The sequence below is a fragment of the Trachemys scripta genome, chromosome 6, assembly GCF_013100865.1.
Source record: "Trachemys scripta elegans isolate TJP31775 chromosome 6, CAS_Tse_1.0, whole genome shotgun sequence".
Lineage (NCBI taxonomy): Eukaryota > Metazoa > Chordata > Testudines > Emydidae > Trachemys > Trachemys scripta.
The window spans coordinates 75,779,878-75,802,034 of NC_048303.1; the positions used below are offsets into that span (position 1 = coordinate 75,779,878).

The 22,157-nt window shown below is 44.1% G+C and overlaps 1 protein-coding gene across 5 annotated transcripts in view; it reads right to left on the bottom strand.

Moving 5' to 3' along the window:
* Nucleotides 1–22,157, bottom strand: part of MARCHF3 (membrane associated ring-CH-type finger 3) — a 144,050-nt gene that overhangs the window by 9,208 nt on the left and 112,685 nt on the right. For all 5 annotated transcript variants that reach the window (XM_034774941.1, XM_034774940.1, XM_034774937.1 and 2 more), the window contains one exon: nt 19,637–19,841. In XM_034774941.1, the coding sequence (XP_034630832.1) occupies nt 19,637–19,841 (205 nt within the window). The remainder of the gene's footprint in view (nt 1–19,636; nt 19,842–22,157) is intronic.

The following is a 22,157-nucleotide window of genomic DNA, read 5'->3' on the forward strand; positions in this document are numbered from 1 at the left end:
GGAGAATGCAAGGAACTAAAGGGAACAGGAGTGGGGATTCTCCTTTTAGAGGTGCCTATTGAAAGATTTTTGTAAGAAGTGTTTAAAAGGTGACCTACAACGAGAGTTACTCAGCATCTGCAACTCCCATTGGTCTCAGTGCTACTGCAGATGTTCACCACCTCACTTCTCCAATAAGAGCCTAAAATGGTAAAATCTTTTTATTTCAGCACCATGGCCTAATGGTATGTCCACGCTGCAGCTAGATATCTGTAGCTGGCCCATGCCAGCTGATTCAGGCTTGAGGGGCTCAGATTAATTGTGATGCAGATGTTTGGGTTTGGGCTGCAGCCTGGGCTCTGAGACCCTCCTACCTCACAGGATTCTAGAGCCTGGGTTCCAGCCTGAATCTGTCTACACTGAAATTAAACAGCCCCTTAGCCCAAGCCCCGTGACCCTGAGTCAACTGGCACAGGCCACTCATGGGTTTTTAATTGCAGTATAGATATACTCCTAGTGTCTGCAATTAACCATGCTGTGAAGGGCATTCAACACATAATTTCAGATTCTGTGTCAGGTTAGGCCCTCCCCTCCCTAAGATGTAGCTGGCCAACTCACACTATGTGGTGATGGTGTTGGCATGCACCATACTGGGACATTCCATCAAAGCAGGATGTGGCTGGCTGTGGTGCTGGCATTCGGAGAGGTTAAAAATAACAACAGGAGGGAGCTTTGATCCATTTGCCAAACACGATAAAACCACCGTAAAATGGATTTTTTCATGGCCAGTGGTTTTAATTAAAACTGCTTTTTTACCAACACCGGTTACCGTTTTGTTGCTCGGAGATCGAATGTCATCAGTGTTTCGTCCATATTTCCTATTTGTGACCGTTCAAATGCATATTCCTTTTGATATTTTATAATAAACCTTTGGAAAGATTTGGTATTTTCTTCCAGATCTCTCAGCAGCTTTTGCACTATCTTTGTTCGCTGATGAAGACAGAGACCATGATGGTTCATGAAGCAAGCACACCAACCCACTGATGGGACGAACACTGATGGCTTTACTGACTTATATTTGTCGTCTTTCGACATTTGCAGAGTACGCAGATGAATTCCAGTTCTAGTGACAATGTACCCATTTTGTCGACATTCAACAACCTAATTATTGAGATCTTTCTCCAGCTCAGGAAATGAAGCGGACCTTGTTGGACATTTTTTCTTGCTTCTTGGCATGTCTTTTAGTGTTGTTTTATTTTTTTGCCATTCTCTTATTTGCTTCTCATTGATACAGAATTCACGATCAGCAGCGCAATTATTGTTTGCTTCTTCATATTCAACAACTTTAAGTTTAACGCTGCGTGATAAGCAGACCGTTTCCTTTTGATTTCACCATTGTTCATTTTAAATACTAGTATGAAAATAGATTATTATTATAGTTATAGATTTTGTAGGACTTTATATAGGAATGTCACCTGCTTTATCACTGTCAAATTATTATTGTTCTTTGTTTATTTCAAAGCAGCCCTGTAGATTGGCATGTCTGTGGCGATAATAGGTTATTTAAATTTTATTAGAGATTCCATCGATTCTGTGCGTTATATTTTCATATTGGCTCAAGACTTATGAGGTCCATTTGTAGAAATGCATGAAGAGATCAAATTACACAGTAGCAGACTGACACCAGTGCTATAGTACTATCATTCATTGTATTTTTATGATTGGCTTGTAAGGTGTAGCGTTTTGTGAACTGCATGGGTCAAATGTCATGCAGATCTGCAGCACTGCTCTTTTAGTATTCATTTCAAGCCAATCTAGTCCACTAAACAAAGCCTTTGCAACTTTAAAAGGCTGCAGTATTGTGATCAATAAATGGGATGGCAAACTCTGGCTCCTTGCCCGTTAGGGTAAGCCGCTGGTGGGTCGGAACGTTTTGTTTACCTGGAGCATCCGCAGGCATGGAGCCCCTCAGCTCCCTGTGGCCACGGTTCGCCATGTCCAGCCACTACCCGCAGCTCTCATTGGCTGGGAACGGCGAACTGCGGCCACAGTGAGCTGAGGGGCTCCATGCCTGCAAACGCCCCAGCTCAACAAAACCACAATATATTAGATATTCAATTAAATGATTCCATAGAGTTTAAAATCATCAAATTTTGGTGTAGACCCATTTATAAGCCAATCCCCGCTCTTCAATGCTTCACTTTTTTACCAAAATTATAAGGTTTATGAACGAGTATATACGGTATTTTTTCTTTTTTTAGAAGGGATCTAAAGCCTCATGCTTTAGATCATATGCCAACCACTAACTGACAAGGTTTAGGAAGACATCTCGCCATGGGAAGGTTATTTAATAATGGCCTACTTCAGGATTTCTTGTACCTTCCTATAAAACATCTGGTACTGGCCATTCTCAGAGACAAGATACTGGATTAGACAGACCATCACTCTATTATGCTATTGCAGCACCTATAGTCTTATGCCCCCAGTTACACATGTAAAAGCTCTTACGCAGCACAGGTGTAAGTGACTGGCATGTAGTAATCAATTCTGCTGATGCACAAGAAGGACCAGAATCCAACCACTCTCTCTTATCTCCACAGTGCAAACAGGAGCAAACAGTAGTAAACATTTATGTACCATCAGTAGGCACACTGACTGACGGAACACCCAGGGATCTGTTGTGTAAGAATGTGCCATTTTTCCATAGTTACTTTTCAAAGCAGAGTTGAATTTTAAGCTGTCATCTACCTTAGATAGATTAAACTGAACTCTTGGTCTTCTTCAAAGCTGTTCAATTAACATAGACTTGACTGGCTTCATGTGACTCCACATATTTCAAGTAATTTAAAGATCCAAATACAAACTCCACCACTCACGAATCTGTGGATTTGTGACACTCCTGGAGGACTTTATGTCTACGAGCCAATTAATGGATTACAATGAGACAAATCTCTGACCAGCATAATTTTGCTCCAAAACCATCCTTGGTATTTAAAAGGAAAACTTCACACATGCACAGCTAGCAATTTGAAATTTCCAAAGATCCCCTTTCAACATAAATATACTGAGAAATGATTTGACCTCATCAAATAATTTGAAACTTCAGACTCCTGAGATGAACAAATGAGCAAAGTTTCCTCTTAATTGGTTTACTTCATCATTATGTCGGGTTGGATCACAGAAACCCTCTTCGGAGCTGCCACCCGATGTGCCAAGACTACTTCTACCCCTGCCTTCCCTGCCAGCTTAGGGTCCCAGCACCCTGTCTTGCTGAGCCAGACACTCCCATCTGCTCCAATAAAGACCCAGGGTCTGAATTACTTGCCCCAAAGCTGCAGGTTTACCTGAAAGCAGCTAACAGAAGTGTTCTTGTCTTTAATACTCAGATGCCTAACTCCCAATGGGGTCTAAACCCAAATAAATCCATTTTACCCTGTATAAACCTTATTCAGGGTAAACTCATAAATTGTTTGTCCTCTATAACACTGATAGAGAGATATGCACAGCTGTTTGCTCCCCCAAGTATTAATACATACTCTGAGTTAATTAATAAGTAAAAAGTAATTTTATTAAATACAGACAGTAGGATTTAAGTGGTTCCAAGTAGTAACAGACAGAACAAAGTAAGTCACCAAGCAAAATAAAATAAAACACGCAAATCTATGTCTAATCAAACTGAATACAGATAATCTCACCCTCAGAGATGCTTCAGTAATTTTTTTCCTCAGACTAGACACCATCCAGGCCTGGGCACAATTCTTTCTCCTGGTACAGCTCTTGTTCCAGCTCAGGTGGTAGCTAGGGGATTCCTCATGATGGCTCCTCTCTCCCCTTTGTTCTCTTCCACCCCTTTATATATCTTTTGCATAAGGCAAGAATCCTTTGTCCCCCTCTGGGTTCCCATCCTCTCCTTCTCAATGGAAAGACACCAGTTAAAGATGGATTCCAGTTCAGGTGACATGATCACGTCACTGCAAGACTTCATTGCCCACGTGCCAGCACGCACATATACAGGAAGACTTACAGGTAAAACACAGCCATCTGAAGACAATTATCCTGGTTAATGGGAGTCATCAAGATTCCAAGCCACCATTAATGGCCCACACTTTGCATAATTACAATAGGCCCTCAGAGTTATATTTCATATTTCTAGTTTCAGATACAAGGGTGGTACATTTATACAAATAGGATGATCACATTCAGTAGATCTTTGTAATGATACCTTACAAGAGACCTTTTGCATGAAGCATATTCCAGTTACATTATATTCACTCATTAGCATATTTTTATAAAACCATATAGACTGCAACGTCACAATCATGTCTGAGCAAACATCACAAAACACAGAACTGTGTTCCTGAAATGTCAGATTGGGCTTGAGACATTTTGTGGTATGTGTCATGATCTTGAAGTCCTACACTTAGGAAAAGGAAATCAGCAGAAACTGGAGCCAGATATCTGGAAGCAGCGTTTTAGGCATACTTTGGCGAGGGGGCAGGCAATAGCAAACTAAATAAATACCAGCTGCCAGTAGAAAGAGCATTGGTAGTAGCCTCTCCAGAGTTAGGGCCCCCAATGGGCAAACATTTACTCACATGCTTAACTTCAATTAGATGACTCATGTGCTAAAGTTAAGTACATGCCTAAGTGTTTTCAGGATCAGGGCCTAAGGTTGCAGTCAGCTTTCATTATAAAGCTCTATTTTGGTTCCCCTATAACTTTGGCTTGGAAAATTGCCAGACTTACTCTGGAGGCAAAGAAGATTCTACAACCTTTGAGGAAAATCCACCAAGCTGAGTTACAGGTACTTAATATCTACCCTGAATTTTTGCCTTTTTTTTCCTGAAACTTGTTTCCCTTCAGCTAAAAAGCAGCAAACTTTCCAAACAGCTCATGCTCCTTGAAAGCTGAGACTCTAGCTATACTTGTAGAAAGCAGATTGCAATCAGGCAAAGTTAGCAATTTTTGTTGTGGTTAGTCTCTCCTTTTGTCAAGGTAAATGGGAAGGGTTTTGCCTTTAATGTAAAGATTGACACTAGGTAGATCTGTGAACATGTTAATCTCAATGGGATTGTTTCACTTTAGGAAGTGTTTAGGTGACAACTAACAAACAGGTTCCTTTAGTGTAGTTGATAAAGGGCCTGTGCTTCTGGAGGTAGAGGGTAAGGGTTTAAGGCTTTGCTGCTGTATGTAGTTTTATTATGGCAAAGCAAGTCTCTTCAAATATAAGTTTCCAACTATACTTCTGTTATAAGGCTGGGCTTCAGTCTAAATCCCATCCCCCAAACCCCATTTAAAAAACCTCAGCCATTCATATTTTTACGTTTGTCTCATTCCCAGTGAGAATGTTTTCTGAGTATTTGGAGGGAGCTGAGTAAGAACATTGTGGCATTACAAGACAATGTGATCACTAAAAATGTCTTCGGTTGGAAATATTTGCAAAGTGTCAGTTTATTTGTGCCTATCTGCCAAGTTAATTACAGCACAAAAACTGACCCATTGGTCAATTCTGACATTGGCTCAAGCAGGAGGCAGTTTTAAGAGAAGGAAGAATAAAATATCTATGAAACTGCTTTTTATTTGAAAACTGGACTGGATTATCTGTAGATGAAGTTGGAGACTAACCAAGGCAATAGAGCATATTTTCATTGCTGAACTGTGAACAAACCAGGGTTACTTCTCTAACGGGGAAACAAACTCTATTTGCATTTCTTCTCAATTGTTGAGATTTTTTATTATTATTATTACGTGGGCAGTGTAAGATCTGATGTCCTTTACTCTCAGTTTAATTTCTTTTAATGCCTGAGCCTTGTAAATGACAAATAGTTAACTACACTACCCAGCTCCAGTTCTGCTATGAGCTTCACATGGGCAGCCCATTGTGCCTGTGTTGAGCTCATTGCAAGCTCTGGACCTTAATGACCTTGGTGTTTTTTTTTTTTGTTTTAAATAAAGTCACTTTCCTTTTGGAGTATATAAAGGGATAACATGCAGAGCTAGTAGTATCACTCTACATAGCCCTAGTGTGTATACACCTGGAATGATATGCCTGTTTAGGAAGCACATGAGAGAGGAATAACCCAAAGAATGGGAACAAATTTGATACAAGGATCAGTTTATAGGAATCCTGCATGAAAAGAGATTGAGGGAGCTAAATGTATAGAATTTAGAAATTACTTAGAAGGAATGTGATCATAGTCTATCAAATACCATCAAAGTAACTATTGATGAAGGAAGAGAATTATTTATGGCCTCCGTAGACAGATGGAGCAATGGCTTGAAGTGAAAGGTTTGTGCTAGAAAAAATACTCTTTACAGTAAGAGCAACTGAGAAGTGCTCTAGCCTACCAAGGGAGCAGGTTGAAGCATCTTGGTCGGCTTCAGAGCCTGACCTTTTGAAATGGAAGTTTGATCCGGGACTTCAATGGCAGCCGACCCTATGATTGTATGTAAGTGACTAGGCTCTGCAGCTGCAATGCCACAAGGTATTAGTGTCGTGGCACAGCTTAAAAGCTGACATGCAACTCACTCTGCCAACATACAGCACTATAAATGTCAGGTGTGTTCTATATCCTAGTCCTGGGTTACAAAATCTGTGTTTAGAAGCATTGTAATGATAGGCTAGGGAAAACATCAGTGGGTTACTCAACAGCTGCATAAAATCTATGCAGCTTCTTCCAGCCCCAAGAAAACAATATTGTCTTCCCTAATTTGCTGCTATAAGCAGCCTTCTTATTCTCCACTCTCAGGTCATATTTGAGGTGACATTGTAGTAAATAAAACGTTTCAAACCATACCTGGGGAAAAATCCCTTTGATTACTTGTTGGAACCACTGTCTTTCGGCATAAGCAAAAATACAGTTCGGATACTGCTATTCCCAGCTAGGAAGACAAAAGTAAGCACGTGGGATAGAATTGCCAAGAATCATGTTTTGTGTTTCAAACTCAGAGCGTGACAGACTAAATGGGATGCATCTAGCTCCACATCTGTGTATGGAGCCAGCTAACAGATGAACACTCTATGTTTTGCAAGTGTGATCTGTAAACTCAGAGCTATAGAAACTAGTGGGGATAGTTGGGTAGAAGTTGGGCAACCCTCAGAGCCAGCAGACAATACAACTGTCACCTTCAGCACTATTTTTTTTTCCTAGCAAAAGGAAACATCTGGCCCCATGCAATAGAGCAGTAGCAAACATTGTTTTGGACACTTGAAGTGTCCCATTTGCAATCTAGGTTTTTATTGTAGAATCCTAACATCTAGAGAAAACATATTAACATAATTATTTCAAACACAAGGAGTTGTGCCTTTGAAAGCCCACTATCTTCCAACCCAATCCCTAACCCTTAAAGAAAGGCTGCAATCCCTTCTATAGGAGCTGCTTCCTCTATGATTGCCTGGTTGGGACTAAATGCCCCAGTGTGAGTTGTTTCTTACAGGAACATTTCCCAGAATTCATTTCTAGTAGTTCTCTCTCCCAAATTTAAAAGGTCAAGCAGCTGTAGCCTTAAGGGTCCCATTTTGCATCTCCCTCTCTGGTAAGTATTCTGAGCCATCCCCACACCCAGGTTTTTCCTGTCTCTCATTCATATCCTCACACCCAAGTATACAAGGGAGCCAAAAAGGGGTTGAGGAAAGTCAGAAGAGAGAAGTTCTGTAACAACAGACTTCTGTAACTAATATGCGAGTTATTTTTTCTGTTGTTCCAAACTGCCTAAGCCTCTGACTTGTTTAGATTTATCTAGATTACTCCCCATTGAGAGTGACTAGTAAATGGTATACATACAACTTGAAGAGATGTAAAAAAAAAAAAGTTAGGACGCTGAAGTGTTTATTACCTTAGCAGTAAATGAAAGCTGTATGTTGAGCTACATTTCTCTTTATAATACTCCTTATAAATTAAACATGCACCTTAAATTAAGACCACTGAAACTGCAATGCTGCTCGAAAACATGCCTGTCTGCCTTTGGCCCCAAGGGGCCATTCCCACAGGTGGGGGTGACTGGGACATAAAATCACCCCTGCCACACCTTTTTCCTCTGTCATCTCTCTATGGAACTCTATGGCAGAGGAGTCTGATGGGAGAGAAGGTGACAAAGCTGTTACAATGGTACTGTACCTCTCATTCTCTTTATTCAAGGGGGATTCTGAAGTGTCCAAAGCACCAGGTTTACAGCTGCTTTACACTGCCTGTGTGGATTCAAGAATCAGGCCCCTGGGGTGGAATCCTGGTCCCACTCAAAGCAAATGCAAAATTTCAATTGAGTTCACTGAGCCAGGATTTCAACCCGAGTGTCTTATTACTGCACAGTTACTTAGTGCAGGTTAATCAGGGTTAGCTGTTATACCCCTCTTTGCTTCTTAGCACACTGAATCAATGTCCATGATCATTTTTTCTCTTGCCAGTTCTTTCTGTGCTCCCTTTCCTTCTCTTTGAAAGGAGTTCAAATAATCTTGCAGCACATCCTTTATTCCCTTTAGAACTATGTAATGAAGTTATCTGCTCTCTTGCCCTAATGCTGTGTTGCGAGATACAGGTTCTCCAACTTTTCAGAATGAATCGAATGCTGCTTGTTGCTGACCATGCATCTGAAACATTTCCTTCTGGTCTTGAGAGTTATCCTTTTGCTAACTCTGTTAAACAACTCCTGGTGTTCCTCTGTTCCAGTAACTGAATACTAACCTTCTGCTTCATTGAGCAGCAGAGAGAGAAAATGCACAGAAGGAACCCCAAAGGATAAAAAGAGAGCAAGGCTCAAAGCCCTGCACAGAAAGTCAATTCAGATTTCAGCGCAAAGCTTCTAAAAGTTTTTAATTATTATGCAAACTCATCTTAATCCTTTCATGCCCAGAGCTAGTTTTTCCTATCACAAGCTCCATTGCTAACGATGGGCTGGCAGAGAATAAGAAGTTCACATCTATCCAATATTACTATGGGTATGTCTACACTACGAAATTAGGTCGAATTTATAGAAGCCGGTTTTATAGATATTGGTTTTATACAGTCGACTGTGTGTGTCCCCACATTAAAATGCTCTAAGTGCATGAAGCTGGAGGACTGCGTCCACAGTACCGAGGCTAGCGTCGACTTCCGGAGTGTTGCACTGTGGGTAGCTATCCCACAGTTCCCGCAGTCTCCGCTGCCCATTGGAATTCTGTGTTGAGATCCCAATGCCTGATGATGCAAAACAGTGTCGCAGGGGGTTCTGGGTACATGCTGTCAGGCCCCTCCCCCTCCGTCAGAGCAATGGCAGACAATCGATTCGTGCCTTTTTACCTGGGTTACCTGTGCAGACAACATACCGCTCAGCTCAGCTCACCGTCACCATATGTCATCTGGGTGCCGGCAGACATGGTACTGCATTGCTACACAGCAGTAGCTAATTGCCTTTTGGCAGTAGACGGTGCAGTATGACTGGTAGCCTTCATCGGCTATCTGGGTGCTGGCAGACGTGGGGCTGCATTGCTACACAGCAGCAGCCCCTTGGCTTTTGGCAGTAGATGGTGTATTAAGATTGATATCCGTCGTCATCGTATTCCAGTTCAATCAGAGGCACCTGGGCAGACATGCTTTGTCTCCTGGAGACTCAGTCCTGCCGGCAGTCCAATTGAACCGTCTTGACGATGATGGCTAGCAGTCATAGTACAGTATCTTCTGTCAAGCACCCAGAAGATGCCGAGGGCTATCAGTCATGCTGCACCATCTGCTGCCAGCTTAAGATGTAAAAAATAGATGTATTCATTTGCTTCCCCCTCCCTCCATGAAATCAATGGCCTGCTAAACCCTGGGTTTTGAGTTCAATCTTTGGGGGGGGCCATTCTGTGTGACAGTTTGTGTTTCTCCCTGATGCACAGCCACCTTTGTTGATTTTAATTCCCTGTACCTGTACGCCATGTCGTCAGTCGCCCCTCCCTCCCTCCGTCAGTTTCGCGCCTTTTTCAGACCAGACGCCATAGCACTGGGATCATGGAGCCCGCTCAGATCACCACGGCAATTATGAGCACTATGAACACCATGCACGTTGTCCTGGAGTATATGCAGAGCCAGGACATGCCAAAGCAAAACTTGAACCAGCCGATGAGGCGATTGTAGTGTGGCGACGAGAGTGATGAGGAAATTGACATGGACACAGCCCTTACACAAGGTACGGGCCCCAGCAATGTGCAAATCATGGTGTTACTGGGGCAGGTTCATGCCATGGAACGCCGATTCTGGGCCCGGGAAACAAGCACAGACTGGTGGGACCGCATCGTGTTGCAGGTCTGGGACGATTACCAGTGGCTGCGGAACTTTCGCATGCGTAAGGGTACTTTCATGGAACTTTGTGACTTGCTTTCCCCTGCCCTGAAGCACCAGAATACCAGGATGAGAGCAGCCCTCACAGTTGAGAAGCGAGTGGCGATAGCCCTGTGGAAGCTTGTAACGCCAGACAGCTACCGGTCAGTCCGGAATCAATTTGGAGTGGGCAAATCTACTGTGGGGGCTGTTGTGATCCAAGTAGCTAGGGCAATAAAGACCTGCTGATATCAAGGGTAGTGACTCCGGGAAACGTGCAGGTCATAGTGGATGGCTTTGCTGCAATGGGATTCCCAAACTGTGGTGGGGCGATAGACGGAACCCATATCCCTATCTTGGCACCGGAGCACCAAGCCATCGAGTACATAAACCGCAAGGGGTACTTTTCAATGCTGCTGCAAGCCCTGGTGGATCACAAGGGATGTTTCACCAACATCAACGTGGGATGGCCGGGAAAGGTACATGATGCTCGCGTCTTCAGGCACTCTGGTCTGTTTCGAAAGCTGGAGGAAGGGACTTTCTTCCTGGACCAGAAAATAACCGTTGGGGATGCTGAAATGCCTATCGTGATCCTTGGGGACCCAGCCTACCCCTTAATGCCATGGCTCATGAAGCCGTACACAGGCAGCCTGGACAGTAGTCAGGACCTGTTCAACTACAGGCTGAGCAAGTGCCGAATGGTGGTGGAATGTGCATTTGGATGTTTAAAAGCGCGCTGGCGCAGCTTACTGACTCGCTCAGACCTCAGCGAAAAGAATATCCCCATTGTTATTGCTGCTTGCTGTGCGCTCCACAATATCTGTGAGAGTAAGGGGGAGACATTTATGGCAGGATGGGAAGTTGAGGCAAATCGCCTGGCCGCTGATTGCGTGCAGCCAGACACCAGGGTGGTTAGAGTACAGCAGGGCATGGTGCGCATCAAATACGTTTTGAAAACTAGTTTTGTGACTGGCCAGGCTGCGGTGTGAAACTTCTGTTTGTTTCTCCTTAATGAACCCTCTGCCCCGTCCCCACCCGGTTCACTCTATTTCCCTGTAAACCAACCACCCCACCATCCCCTCCCCCCTTCGAGCACCACTTGCAGAGGCAATAAAGTCATTGTTACTTCACATTCATGAATTCTTTATTAATTCATCGCACAACAAGGGGGATAATTGCCAACGTAGCCCGAGAGGGGTGGGCGAGGAGGGAAGGAAAAAGGACACACTGCAGTTTAAAACTTTAACACTTATTGAAGGCCAGCCTTCCGATGCTCGGGCAATCATCTGGGGTGGAGTGACTGGGTGGCCGGAGGCCCCCCCACCGTGTTCTTGGGCGTCTGGGTGAGGAGGCTATGGAACTTGGGGAGAAGGGCTGTTGGTTACACAGGGGCTGTAGCGGCGGTCTCTGCTCCTGCTGCCTTTCCTGCAGCTCAACCATATCCTGGAGCATATCAGTTTGATGCTCCAGCAGCCGGAGCATCGACTCTTGCCTTCTGTCTGCAAGCTGATGCCACCTATCATCTTCAGCCTGCCACTTGCTCTGTTCATCCCGCGATTCAGCCCGCCACCTCTCCTCTTGTTCATATTGTGCTTTTCTGTAGTCTGACATTGACTGCCTCCACGCATTCTGCTGTGCTCTTTCAGCATGGGAGGACATCTGGAGCTCCGTGAACATATCATCCCGAGTCCGCCGTTTTCTCCTTCTAATCTTTGCTAGCCTCTGCGAAGGAGAAACATTTGCAGCTGGTGGAGGACAAGGGAGAGGTGGTTAAAAAAGACACATTTTAGAGATCAATGGGTACGCTCTTTCACATTAAATTTTGCTGTTCACATTACACAGCACATGTACTTTCGTTACAAAGTCGCATTTTTCCTCTTATATTGAGGGCCTGCCGGTTTGGTGTGTGAGATCACTCACACGGTGCCAGGCAACAGAATTCGGCTTGCAGGCAGCCATGGTAAGCCACAGTCTTTTGGCTTTTTTAACTCTCATAACATGTGGGAATGGTTTCAAACAGTAGCGCCCTCATTTCCCATACCAAGGACCCATTGGGTTGGCCATTTAAAATGGGTTTGCAATGTAAAAGGAGGGGCTGGGGTTTCCGGGTTAACATGCAGTACAAACCCAACTACCCCCCCCTCCCGACACACACACCCAATTCTCTGGGATGATCCCTTCACCCCTCCCCCCCACCGCATGGCTAACAGCGGGGAACATTTCTGTTCAGCCGAGCAGGAACGGGCACCTCTGAATGTCCCCTTAATAAAATCACCCCATTTCAACCAGGTGACCGTGAATGATATCACTCTCCTGAGGATAACAAAGAGAGATAAGGAATGGATGTTGTCTGCATGCCAGCAAACACCGGGACCATACGCATGCCATGCTTTGTTATGCAATGATTCCAGACTATGTGCTACTGGCCCTCCCCAGAAACCTTTAGCAAAGGCTTTGGGAGTATATGAAGGAGCGCTTTCTGGAGATGTCCCTGGAGGATTTCCGCTCCATCCCCATACACGTTAACAGACTTTTCCAGTAGCTGTACTGGCCGCGATTGCCAGGGCAAATTAATCATTAAACACACTTGCTTTTAAACCATGTGTAATATTTACAAAGGTACACTCACCAGAGGTCCGTTGTGTGCCCTCAGGGTCTGGGAGCACGCCTTGGGTGAGTTCGGGGGTTACTGGTTCCAGGTCCAGGGTAATAAACATATCCTGGCAGTTGGGGAAACCAGTTTCTCCGCTTCCTTGCTGTGAGCTATCTTCATTGTCTTCATCATCATCTTCCGCGTACCCCGAACCCGCTTCCCTGTTGCATGTTTCTCCATTGACGGAGTCAAAGCACACGGTTGGGGTAGTGGTGGCTGCATCCCCTAGAATGGCATGCAGCTCCGCGTAGAAGTGGCATGTTTGCGGCTCTGCCCCAGATCTTCCGTTTGCCTCTCTGGCTTTGTGGTAGGCTTGCCTTAGCTCCTTAATTTTCACGCGGCACTGCTGTGCGTCCCTGTTATGGCCTCTGTCCTTCATGGCCTTTGAGACCTTTTCTAATATTTTGCCATTTCATTTACTGCTACAGAGCTAGCACTGATTCATCGCCCCATATGGCGAGCAGATCCCGTACCTCCCGTCCATGCTGGAGCTCTTTTGCGATCCTGGGACTCTATCATGGTTACCTGTGCTGATGAGCTCTGCGTGGTCACCTGTGCTGTCCACGCTGGGCAAACAGGAAATGAAATTCAAATGTTTGCAGGGCTTTTCCTGTCTACCTGGTCAGTGCATCTGAGTTGAGAGCACTGTCCAAAGCGGTCACAATGAAGCACCGTGGGATAGCTCCCGGAGGCCAATAACGTTGAATTCCGTCCACACTACCCCAAATCTGACCGGCAAAGGCCGATTTTTAGCGCTAATCCCCTCGTCGGAGGTGGAGTAAAGAAACCGGTTTAAAGGGCCCTTTAAGTCGAAGAAAGGGCTTCGTCATGTGGACATGTCCAGGCTTAATTCGTTTTAACACTGCTAAAGTCAACCTAAACTCGTAGTGTAGACCGGCCTATGCTAATGTTATCTTTACTTGATTCTTTACTAGCCCACACGGTTTACTTATGTTTCATTTTTTTAAAATTAACCAATTAATACATATCTAAAGTGCTATTTCAGTTGGGCTGATTTAAAATATGGCAATAACTTCTAATGTCAACAGTCTAAGTGTAGTGTAAATTTAAATTCAAGAGGGAACATAGCAAATAGAATTGTAAATCAGAATACATCACTATCCAAATTTCTGTTAAGATGAGACATACTTTGACTAGCATATTTTCCAGGGCTTTAAAGGCAATGCTACTCAGATCCATATGGTGCACACAAAATGCTTTTAAATTTCCAATCTCCCCCATGTTTATGCATTAATGTGTCTGCTTTCCTTGCACCCTCCTACTGTATTTGGATGCATTTTCAGTATTTTATCTATTGCTGTTGCCATGGTGGGCATTAAACTGACACAAGAGGAACAAGATGACGTTACATATCCTCAGCGTAACATAGCTGGAGCTTGACTGAGCAAAATCTCAATGCATTATACTTTTTGTTTAAATACAGTTAATAATCTGTTTGGGGTGGCTCCCTGTATTATCTTCTAAACTCAGTCTTTCTTCTAACTAAGACTTCACTATCATAACATTATACTAGTTTGGTGTAAAGAATGCTAGTTCTTTGAACAGATGTCTGTGCCCAGGGTGCTCCCTTGAATTATTAGCTGTCTCTTGTGCTGATGAAAATACAGCATTGACTATTATGTAGACAGGAAAAAAGTACATGAAATAAGAGGAAAATCCTACATGGGTCTGATTTAAGTATCAGAAGGTGTTAAGCTACGTCTCTGGATGTTCTACAGAGCAACAGATAAAAGGGCACAGTCATAGTGTGCTTGTCCAGTGAGCTGTAATTTAAAAAAGGTACAAAGAGGTTTCAGTGTAGCAAAATGAACTCTGCAGTGCTGCTATATAGCGGTACATAAAACATGCTGGGTCTTTGGCACTCTTTAAAAAGTTTTCTATATGATAAAACAAAAGCACCTTAAAAATACTTGTCCATCAGGTGACTTACTGTATATCTCACTAATTTTTATAACTGAAATATGTAAAACCTTCATAGCCTGTAGGGAACAAATTCCTTTTAAATTGTTCATACAATTCTTATCAAGCAGCTGGGTCTGTTAAAGGAAAAAGAAATGAGGAAATCTAATCTCTCTCACCATGAAAAATACTGCCATGCCTTTTTGATCCCAAAGGAAGATCAAGACATCATATGAAGCTTTTCTTCTGAATTGCCATTTTCCAAATCTTATTTCTTAATAACTTATTGCACATTTCAGCTGACCCTATGGCTCTCTTCTAAATGTACTGTTCTGTGCTTAACTCTTAGCTTGTTGAGCAGGAAATGGGGAGGCAGCACATACGTTAAAACCCCTACTGGGTAGGAAGCCATGTGGCTAGGGCATTCACCTGAGAGGTGGCCAATCCCTGTTCAAATCCCTTTTCTTCCTTAGGACTAATGGGGACTTGAACCAGAGATCTCCCACATTCTGAGTGAGTACCCTAATCCACTAGGCTAAAGGTTATAAGGGAGGGTCTTCTGCACTGGCTGCTTTGTGTGAACTCTCCTGAGGGGCCTGATCCAATAGGTGTGCTCAGAGGCCGCCAACCAGATTAGGCTTCCCACATGTGACTTAGGTGGCCAAACACCTACCTTCCCTAGTTTGTGAATCGCTCTGGGGCTTACGCTGTAGAGAAGCACCCAGGCGTTTAGAGTAAGGCAACAGTGCACATGCCCAGAGGCAGGGGTGGACTGGGGGTGGGGCCTGGGGCAGAGCCGGGGGTCGAGTACCCCCCGGCACATAGGAAAGTCGGCGCCTGTGCCACTAAGTGAATTTAGGGACCTATGTGGGTAGGCGGCTGCCAAGCAGGAGTTCTGCAGATCACAGTGGTACCTACAAGCAGGACTCTGGCACTTAAGGATTTTTGAGGATCGCACCCAAAGTAAATTTACTTTTACTTTTGTTCCATTAGATCAGGGGTGGGCAAACTTTTTGGGCCAAGGGCCACATCTGGGTGGGGAAATTGTATGCAGGGCTGGGGCAGGGGGTTGGGGTGCAGGAGGGGTGCGGAGTGGAGGAAGGGGCTCGGGGGAGGAATGCAGACTGCAGGAGGGGGCTCAGGGTAGGGGGTTGGGGTGCACAGGGATGCAGGGTGCAGCAGGGGGCTTAGGGCAGGGGCTGGGGTGCAGGAGGGGTATGGGGTGTACAAGGGGGCTCAGGGCAGGGAGTTGGGGTGCACGGTGCAGGCAGGGGCTTAGGGCAGGGAGTTGTGGGGCGGGGTGCAGGAAGGGTTCGGGCTCTGGGGTGGCAGCGGCACGTGCCAGGGCAGGCTCCCTGCATGCCTGCCCTGTCCCCAGCCCCACGCCGCTCCAGGAAGTGCTGCGGCCCCTGAGGGAGAGCTCCGTGTGTGCTGCCCTTGGCGCACCTCCAGGTACCTCCCCTGAAGCTCCCATTGGCCGTGGTTCCCTGTTCCCGACCATTGGGAGCTGTGGGGGGCGGTGCCTGGAGGCAAGGGTCCGGAGGCCGCAGGGACGTTGGGCCGGCCGCTGCTTAGAGCGGCGCGGGGCCCGTGGCTCCACAGGGGGCAATCCCGCGGGCCGGATCCAAAGCTCTGAGGGGGCAGTAGTTTGCCCACCCCCACATTAGATGATGCATTTGTTTGAGATCCCTCCAGTTGGTCACAAATAGGGTGACCAGACATCCCGATAAAATCGTGACTGTCCCAATTTTTAGGCGTTTGTCCTGCGTCCCGACCGATGTTTGGTTGGGATGCAATTTGTCCCGATATTTCACACTCCTGTTTTTGTTTTGTTTTGACTCTTGCTCTGCCGCAGGATCCCTTCCCTCCCCCACCATGTGTCCCGATATTTTCTTTATCCCCTCTGGTCACCCTAGTCACAAAGTACATCAGATCCACACACATCAACTATCACATAATGGATTTCTTCCATGTCCAGAGTAATACTAGAGTTTCAGCATCTTAAATTTGACAGTGTCTGGTATCAGGTGTAGCATGGCTCTTACTTTTCACTGTGAGAAGAAATGTTTTTCAAGGTGAAGCCAATCAATCTTCTGACACACGAGGGAATATTTGGTTTCTCTTTTTTTTTTTTTTTTTAAGAAAAAAATTACTAACAATACTGAAAAAATATAGTGAATCCAATAGCCTGTTCTGATCACATCATTACAAATGCAGAGGAATCTTCTGGTGCTATAATAATAAAGTGCACAGGGGAGTAATATGGTGGAATGAGCAGCCAAACCGCTTGTTGCTCAGTTAACTTTAAACCTACCACCACCCAACTTCTCTAGGGTGATGAGAGCTTGAGTGGTCTTCAAGTGTGTGAAACTTTCAGCTCAGGCAAGCTAAATCGCTGTTTGTTTTTGTTTAAACCATTTTCCTTCCATGGTTAAGCAGTATAACAGGCAGTGCTCAAATTGGGAGAGGGATGAATAAGGAGGATATACTCCAGGCCCTTTTCTTAGCTTCTTTCTAAGAAAATGGTTTAACATTTCTTCTAGTGGGAAGAAGATTGAGTTTTTTTTATGGAAAAATCATTAGGTTAGACTAGGTGTGTGCACTGTTTTCAAGAAGCAATATATTAAACTTTTAAGTTTAGATTATACTCGTGATAAAGGTAACTTGTGATATTTTCTATGTGGATTTGTCCTTTCGCTCAAAATCCAGATAATATTTTCCCTTTTTATTACTTTGTTCCTTCCAATTTTAATTCATTAGATTTTACACCAAAAAAGTGGTTTGAGCTTAAATTAGGATTTAAACTATTTTTAAAAATGGTGCATTCATTATGCTCTTTCCTTCATGTCACTGTTGATCACCCTATAAAAACTTTGGGGAGGTGGTGGTTAAGAATCAAGTAAACATTGCATAGTAAAAAGTAAAATGGTAACTAGCAATGTGTACTGTTTTGAAATCTGCTTGGATCTGGTTCTTAATTCTCTTTTAACTGAGAAACCAAAGACAATTTTTAAAAAAAGTTATTTTGTTAGAGAGAGAGAGAGGTCACTTCAGCATGGAGGATCAAACAGCTAGCCTCCTCCAGCTCTGAAAGAGTTAGATTTCACTCTCAAGTTGTGGCATCATCATTAACTCTGAAAAATGTCACACTCCATTTGTACAAAGAAAATTTCATGAGCAGTCATTGTGAGGACAAAGTTGAAACAGGCTGGATCCTAAAATCTAACTGTTTATTTCAAACGGTATCAAGGTCATTCATCTTGTTCCTTAGGAGGCAAATTCACAATTGTAGGGACCTCAAACCACAAACAGATCTATTTTATTGCACCTTGCTTGATTCAGGATCAGAGTGGGTTGATAAGAAAATGTCACCTTTATTGAGTATAGCCCAATTATGATGATTTTGCTATTTAGTCATTGTTAGCCTGGGAACATCCAAAATCAGCATTTCTCAAACTGTGAGGCTTGAATCTTGTTCAGTTGCTCAGACAAGCCACTGGAAAACGGGGGATAGGATTAGGCCAGAGAAAAGGACTCCTTCCCCCTCCCATTATGACTTGACAAAACTATAGCTCCTAGTATTCAATACTGATCATGTACAACCTAGCAGAAGATCTTTGCTTTGCTGAACCCAAGAAAGACTAAAGTGTCCTCATGTTTAAAACTGGTCCAACACAAAGCATCATTGGTAGTCCCTGGAGAAGATCTCCCACTCCCACCCAATTGGGCCAATGTAGTTTTTTCCAACAGATAAATGATGGGATTGGTGGATGCAGAATCTACCTCCTGCTGCTTATGAATTGGATGAAAACAAGAATTTGTTTCCATTTATATTGTCAGTTTTTCCAGATACACATACAGTACCAATCCAAAATCAGCCACACATGAAGCACGTACAGCACTTGATTAAATCTCTGTGTCCCCAACCAACATGAAATAAGATGTTTTTCACTATTCTCATAAAAAACTCAAAGCCTTTGCAGCTTCATTCAAGCAAAAGAAAGGCTGTGAATTTTGGGTGTTGGGAGGTGGGGGCAGAAGTGCAAGAATAACAAAACCTTCATTTTGAAGCAATTCAGTTTTAATTACAAAAGGATTCAAATTTCACAATATTTTAGAAGTCAAAATAAGGGAGAAGCAAGTTTATCAGTCAAGTCAAACCCATATCTTGACTGCTTTTTAGCACAACGAGACCGGGCAATTTTGTATGTTAATTAAAGCAACTGCAGTAGGCAATAGCCACATTTTAACTGACAAAGGGGAAACGATTGCCGAATATTACTCTGTAGTCTGGTGCACAGGCAAGAAGAAGCAAAAGGGTCATCTGAGAAGTGCTAAAATGTAAAACCTCCAACAAGAACCATTCCTTTCTAGGGGCTTAAAACAGAAGCCAGATTTGTGGGGGGGAGGTGCGTTAATTAATTCCTGACCCATATTCATTATCCCAAGTAACGTTTGTCTAGTATTCCATAGATTTTTGTCAGTTGTTTTCTAGATGGCTCTCTACCAGCCTAGCCAAAATGATATACTCTGCATTTTCTACTTGAGGCAAACTGTTCACAAGATGATGTTCGTTTAGATGTTTACAGTGAAGTAAAACCATCAATTTCATTCTTCTCACTCAAGCTGATTGCTTCAAAATGAAGGTTTTGTTATTCCTGCACTGCTGCTGCCCTCACCTCCCAATGCCCAAAATTCACAGCCTTTCTTTTGCTTCAGTGAAGCTGCAAAGGCTTTGTGGTCCTGGTGTAAAACATACATCACTTGCTCATTAAAACTAAGCTTTTGAGGACATGGCTCATTTACTGACCTCTACTAACGGCCTGGGTTTGCGCTCTACTGCAAACCTGAAGTGGCAGAGTTCACAGTAACTGGTATTCGAAGAGGACAGCCAATGCTCCAGGCAGCTGCGATGAATAGTCCCCAGGGTTCCTGTACATTCACATGGAGAGAGCAGGTCTTCCTGACTGCTGCCTTCGTGGCAGATCCTGCACATTGGCCTGTCATTGAAAGGGCTGCCAAACAAGAAAGGGAAGTTGCTGGTCAGTATATTAGGTTGTAAATATACTGCTTTATTTACAGTAAATATATTAATTTCTCTCTCTTAGCCCATGTTCCAACATAACAAGAAGGGATGTTCACAGCGTGTATTTATTTATACATTAGCGTACAGCATGATCCCCAGGCTAAAGACTGAAGGCACTTTGATATTCTTGTTCAAAAGTGCTCTTTCTGGTCTATACAGTGACAAGCTGGAAGGAAGTCCTTAACAGTTGGAGAAGGGAATATACAGAAAATTTACTTACACTGACAAATGTATCATTTCTCACAATGTAGGGAAAGAAAGACACCAGGAAACACTTTGGGGTGGGGGGTGCACTACAGGAGAAATCTCTAAGTGCAGCAGAGTATATTTTAACTCTATCCCAAAGTGAATGCCCGTTACAGGGACACTAGTCATGATTAATGCTAAAATTTTTATCATGGATATTTTTAGTAAAAGTCAGGGACAGGTCATGGGCAATACAGAAAAATTCACAGAAGCCCCTGACCTGTCCCTGACTTTTACTAAAATATCCATGATACTGTAGGAAGGGACTGGACAGCTGCAGGGTGGCTGGGAGTTCTGGGGCACCCACCACCACGGCGGCTCAGAGCTCAAGGGTGTCCCATCCACCAGTGGCGGAGGGGATTTGCAGGGTCCCCCTATCCTCCTCCCCAGCTGCAGGGAGCGCTGTGGGAATCCCCCAGCCCTCCCACAGCAGCTGGGAGCTGCCGGGTACCCCCGCTGCCCATGGCGGCTGAGAGCTTGGGGGCCCTCTGCCTTAGGCGGTGAGGGTATCTTACAGCTTCCTGCAGCTGCGGGAAGCAGCTGGACCCTGCAGCTCCCAGCTGCCAGGGATGAAGTCACTGAGGTCTTTGGAAGTCCACGACCTCCATGACAAAAATCATAGCCTTAGTCATGATCTGTGCCACTGAACTACAGGATAAGATGCGTGCGTGCACACACACACTCTCTAATTTAGCCTGAAACAATAACCCTGTGACACAAACTGACCTCCAGGCAGCACCATGCACTGCCAAGTATACGAGCAGAGTCTCCAAGCCAAGTTTGACTGGACACTAAAGAGATCCAGGATGCTTTGGTCTGGTGAAGGCAGCACCATACATCTGGAACAATTCCTTATGGCCAGCTAAGGAGCACCATTACTGGGTTCTGAAAGGAACAGTGTGATTCTTCTCAGCCAAAAGAAGGATCACTTTTGATGGGGCACAGATGGGGGAGGGGAAGAGCACCTCTCCTTTACAAAAGCATTAAGGACTCAGTTCTCCCTTCTACAGACACATGTAACTATCAGTAACACGCATGAAAAATAAATAAGAGCGGAATAAATCCCTGAAATGCTAGAACTGTAATATGCTAGAGGGGTAGATTAAGTATCAGCCTTGAAATGCTTGGACTCCCTGGACCCACAATTTAAAATCCCAGCAGGATTAACATAGCCATTCATCCGGCCAAGGCAGATAAATTGAAGAAGTTGCATTTTCATGTGTGTGGATCTTTTGGCTGAGACCTTGAAAACGCCAACTCTGTATCGATGCTTTGGGTTCACAGGGCTTTCTTATAAGAATAGTGCCTTTGTCTCTTTGTCACTGACCCAAATTTCCCCTCCTCATTATTGTGCAATGTGTTACTGCTGCCCACTACCCCTGCTCTGGCTGCTTTTCAATGGTGCCCTGTGTATATGGGGCCAGGTTCTCCTTTCACTACACGAGTCTAAAATCCAGTGAAGTGTAAAGGTGGCCTAGGCGAAGGGACAATCTGGCCCACTGTTTATTAAAAAAACAAAACCCAGTGGTGTTTGTTATGACATTACATGCAGATCTGAGCTAGTAAGTTCAGTCTGATAAAAAACTGAAAGGAATAATTGTTTCACTCCAAAAAACCCCCACAGTTTTACATGACACCCCAGCAAGTTAATAACATCTGCCTTTAAACAATGCAGCGGGCTTGATTCTGTGCTCTGTTACACTGATGTAAATCCAGAACTACTCTAAAGTATCAGGGAAATGCCCAAAATCTCCTGTGTGAATACTGTGAAACCCTTATGGATTCTCTTAATAAAGTGTTAAGAGAACAAAAAAACCCACCCAGCTTGTGGTCTCAAAGTATATGACTTAAATATATATTTTGCCACATAATCTGTCAGTGTACATCAACAGCATAAAAAGCTGCTATCAATCACATGAGAAATGGCTCCGGCAACAAAGCCTGCATGTGAATCTTCATGAGAGACAGATTCTTTGCTGGCTCAGTGAGTTAGAGCGTG